Source organism: Saimiri boliviensis, chromosome 1 (genome assembly GCF_048565385.1).
Source record: "Saimiri boliviensis isolate mSaiBol1 chromosome 1, mSaiBol1.pri, whole genome shotgun sequence".
Lineage (NCBI taxonomy): Eukaryota > Metazoa > Chordata > Mammalia > Primates > Cebidae > Saimiri > Saimiri boliviensis.
Genome location: NC_133449.1, coordinates 262,101,046 through 262,104,262, shown reverse-complemented (window position 1 = coordinate 262,104,262; position 3,217 = coordinate 262,101,046). Strand labels below are relative to the sequence as shown.

The following is a 3,217-nucleotide window of genomic DNA, read 5'->3' as shown; positions in this document are numbered from 1 at the left end:
CCCCCACCGATTCCAAGTGCAGAGACTTTGATAATACTGTGGGGTTTTGTTTTTGTTTTTTTGTTAAAAAAGATGGTAACTAAGAAGGGGGTTAGAAACAGACTGAATGCATAAGTAATAGATCCTGACTACTCTTGACACTCTGCCAAGCCTTCCCAAAGTAAAAATGTTGGTGCCAGTGTTTGTTTCGCAAATGAAATCAATTTCAGTTGCTACTGATCCAAAATGAAAATTCCCTTTTGAAAAACCTGGAGTATGTTGCTGGTGGAACTTTTGTAGTAACTTTCAAGTAGCCAGAAGGTATTGGAGGAACTTATGCCTAGTGAAAGCTACACATGAATTGACCATCATTGTCTTTGACAAGGGACTTAACAGTGATGGCAAACATGAACACCAGTTTTCAAAGAATAAGTGAGGCCTTCTATGGGAAGTGGAGAATATGTACTCAAATCCTGAATCAGAATCAAACACAAACCGCCATCCTCTACAGGAGCCCCTCGTGGTCCAAATTCCACACCTCATCTTAGTCAACTGACTCGATGGTCGGGGCAGAGCCTGTGGACAGGGGCTTTTGCACGGCGCTTCTCTGGCTCTTGGGCTCAGCCTCCAGGTGCGCTCCCAGGGCTCTTTTCGAGGAAGTGTTCAGCTCCTTGTGAGAATCCAGGGCAGCACAGGGCTGCATCACAGGTGTTGCTAAATCCCTGTCAGCCGCTTTGACGGGGACCTGCTCTTTCAGGACTTCCACCTTCTCGTTGAGCTCATTCCTTTCTGTTTGAAGAGCCCTGCACAGCTTCTCTAACCGTTCCAGTTTTATTTGAAGGGCCTTGTACTCTTTATCACGGACTGTTTTCTCTTCAGCCATTTGCAGAAGTGCTTTATTATTGTTTTCCCATTTGGTACGCCATATTATTGTTTCTTTTTCCAGTTTTTTAATTTTCTTTGTCATCTTTTCCATTTCCTGTCTGAAGGTTGTAAACAGTTCATTGCTTTTTGCCATGGTAGTCTGGAATTCTTCAAACTTATCCATATAAAGAGAAAGCTGCTGTTTTAGTTGTACTTCTTGCTGTTTCATTTGTTCATAGTTGTGCCTCGATTCTGTCGCTTCTTTTAATAAAAACTCTCTCTCTCTCTGATGTTTTTCATCAGCTTCTTTTATCAGTTGTGTCGTTTGCTGCAGTTTGGCGTCCACGAGCTGTTGTTGCAGTTCCTTATGTTTGAACACCTTATCAATATGCTCTTCCCTCAGTGCATACTGTTCGATGAGCTTCTTCAGCTTCTCCCGCAGCTCGATGTTCTCCTGCCGGAGTTTGGCATTGTGGATGTCATGCTGCTCCAGCTGGGCTTGAATTTCATTTAAGGTAATCTGGAAATGTGCAGTTGCTTCTTTACGTCGCTCTTCTTCCTCTCGTGCCTGCTGCATATTTTCCTCCTTTAACGTCTTATTGTGACGCTGAAGTTCTCTGCAAAGAGACTCTAGCTTGCTTCTTGCCAAGATAGCCTTGCTGTGTTCACTCTGCAAGTGAACTTTCTCTTTCACAATCTGGGCTTGCTTCTTCTGCAGAATCTTCATCTGCTTCTGAACATTTCTGCTCTCCTCCAGAAGATCAGCATATTTCTTACAGAGAGCTGCCAGCTTCTCCTCTGGGGTTGAAAGGGTGTTTAGGGCTTGCATCAGTAATAAAACTTCTTTTCCTAAGGTTTTTTCTTTGTTCCTGTTGCACTCCGAATCTTGCTGACCATCAGGGGGATCTGTTCGAGCTTCTCCACCAGGGATTTCCTCTCTCGACTCTTCTTTGCAGTACGCTGGGCTCACCAAATTCCTGTTCTCTGTTATAAAGTCACTGCCTTCATCCTCTTCCAATGAATGCTTGTTAATTGTGCCGCCACAATTTGAGTCTTGATGTTGAAGAATATCATTTGATTGAGAGTTACACAACATATCTGCCTTTACCCCTAGCCCACAAATTCCAGCTTCTTCCATTGTGCCAATTTCAAACCGGATGAAGCAGCTGCCATCTTGTGAGACGCTTACAGGAAGACCCATGTGGCAAGGAACCAAGGAAGGCCTCCGGCCAACTGCTCATGAGGAACTGAGGCCTCAGTCCAACAGCCCATGAGGAACTGAATCTTGCCAACAGCCAAAAGAGTGAGCTCCAAAGTGGATCCTTCCCAGTCGGGCCTTCAGGTTACTGCAGCCCTTGAGAGATCCGTAGAAACAGGCTCCCAAAAGCTAATTCTTAACACTCTGCTCAGATGTAAACTGGACCTTTGTTCTCCCTTTTGAAGTTTATGAACTGCATTAGAAAAATATTTCGTAATTTCATATAGGAGTTATTTTTAAAAGTGTTCAAATACATAATTAAGTAATATTAAATAGCCCTCGGTGATCAAGCAAGACATCCAACAAGTTGAACGTTTCAGTATGTTCACCTGCTCGTCTGCCCGCCCACGCGGTCTGGAATGTAATTTTTTGAAACACATGATTATCTCTTTTTCCTGTATTTCCTGTTGTTTTATGCTCTTGCATTACTTTTCTTTCTTGTCCACTGACATTTCTCCACCTCCATTTCCAAACTTAAATTCATAAACATAAGCCCAGGCAACCTTCTCCAGGTATCATCCCCAATATATATACATCTTGATTTTTTTCTAAATTAAGATTCTAAAGGAAATCTTCATAATAAATGAAGTGTGAAGCAGAAGAGGTAGAGAATAAAGTACAGGGATACAATAAGAGACCCAGTATGAAATCTAATTGGTCTATAAACTGAAGAAAGTCATTTTTCAGGATCCAGTTGGGGCCTCAATGCCTCCTTAATTCTGTTTCCTAATTTAACCACCAAGGCCATCATTTCTGACTCTGAACTACTTTGCCCTCTGCAAATCCTGTCTCTGAACTGTGAATACCATAGAATTACTCCTTTTCTCTCCCTTGAAGATCACTATTACTGGACCCCTGCAGTACCTTGTCGTGCTTATTTCCTGAGATAAGTACCAGAGCAGATGTTGACTTGGAAAGTTATTTTGTCTACTGCCATTTACCCTTAATAGCAGATGCCACCCTGCCCAAAGTCTGTCTACTCACCAAGTCTCTTCCTATTTTGAAGGCTACCTTCTCTTTTAGGCTGTCTCTTTTTTCCACTACTGGTGATTTCCAACTCAGCTCACTCAAGAATTGGAGTAATTTACATCACCTAAACCAAGTTAATTAAGCCCA

General features: G+C 42.5%; 1 protein-coding gene across 1 annotated transcript; it reads right to left on the bottom strand.

The window, feature by feature from the left end:
* Window positions 1-439: 439 nt before the first annotated feature.
* LOC101044255 (gamma-taxilin) lies at window positions 440-2,170 on the bottom strand. Its single transcript, XM_039469332.2, has one exon. The coding sequence runs from the start codon at window positions 2,042-2,044 to the stop codon at window positions 524-526; it is 1,521 nt and encodes a 506-aa protein (XP_039325266.2). The 5' UTR covers window positions 2,045-2,170; the 3' UTR covers window positions 440-523.
* Between the last annotated feature and the right edge of the window lie 1,047 nt (window positions 2,171-3,217).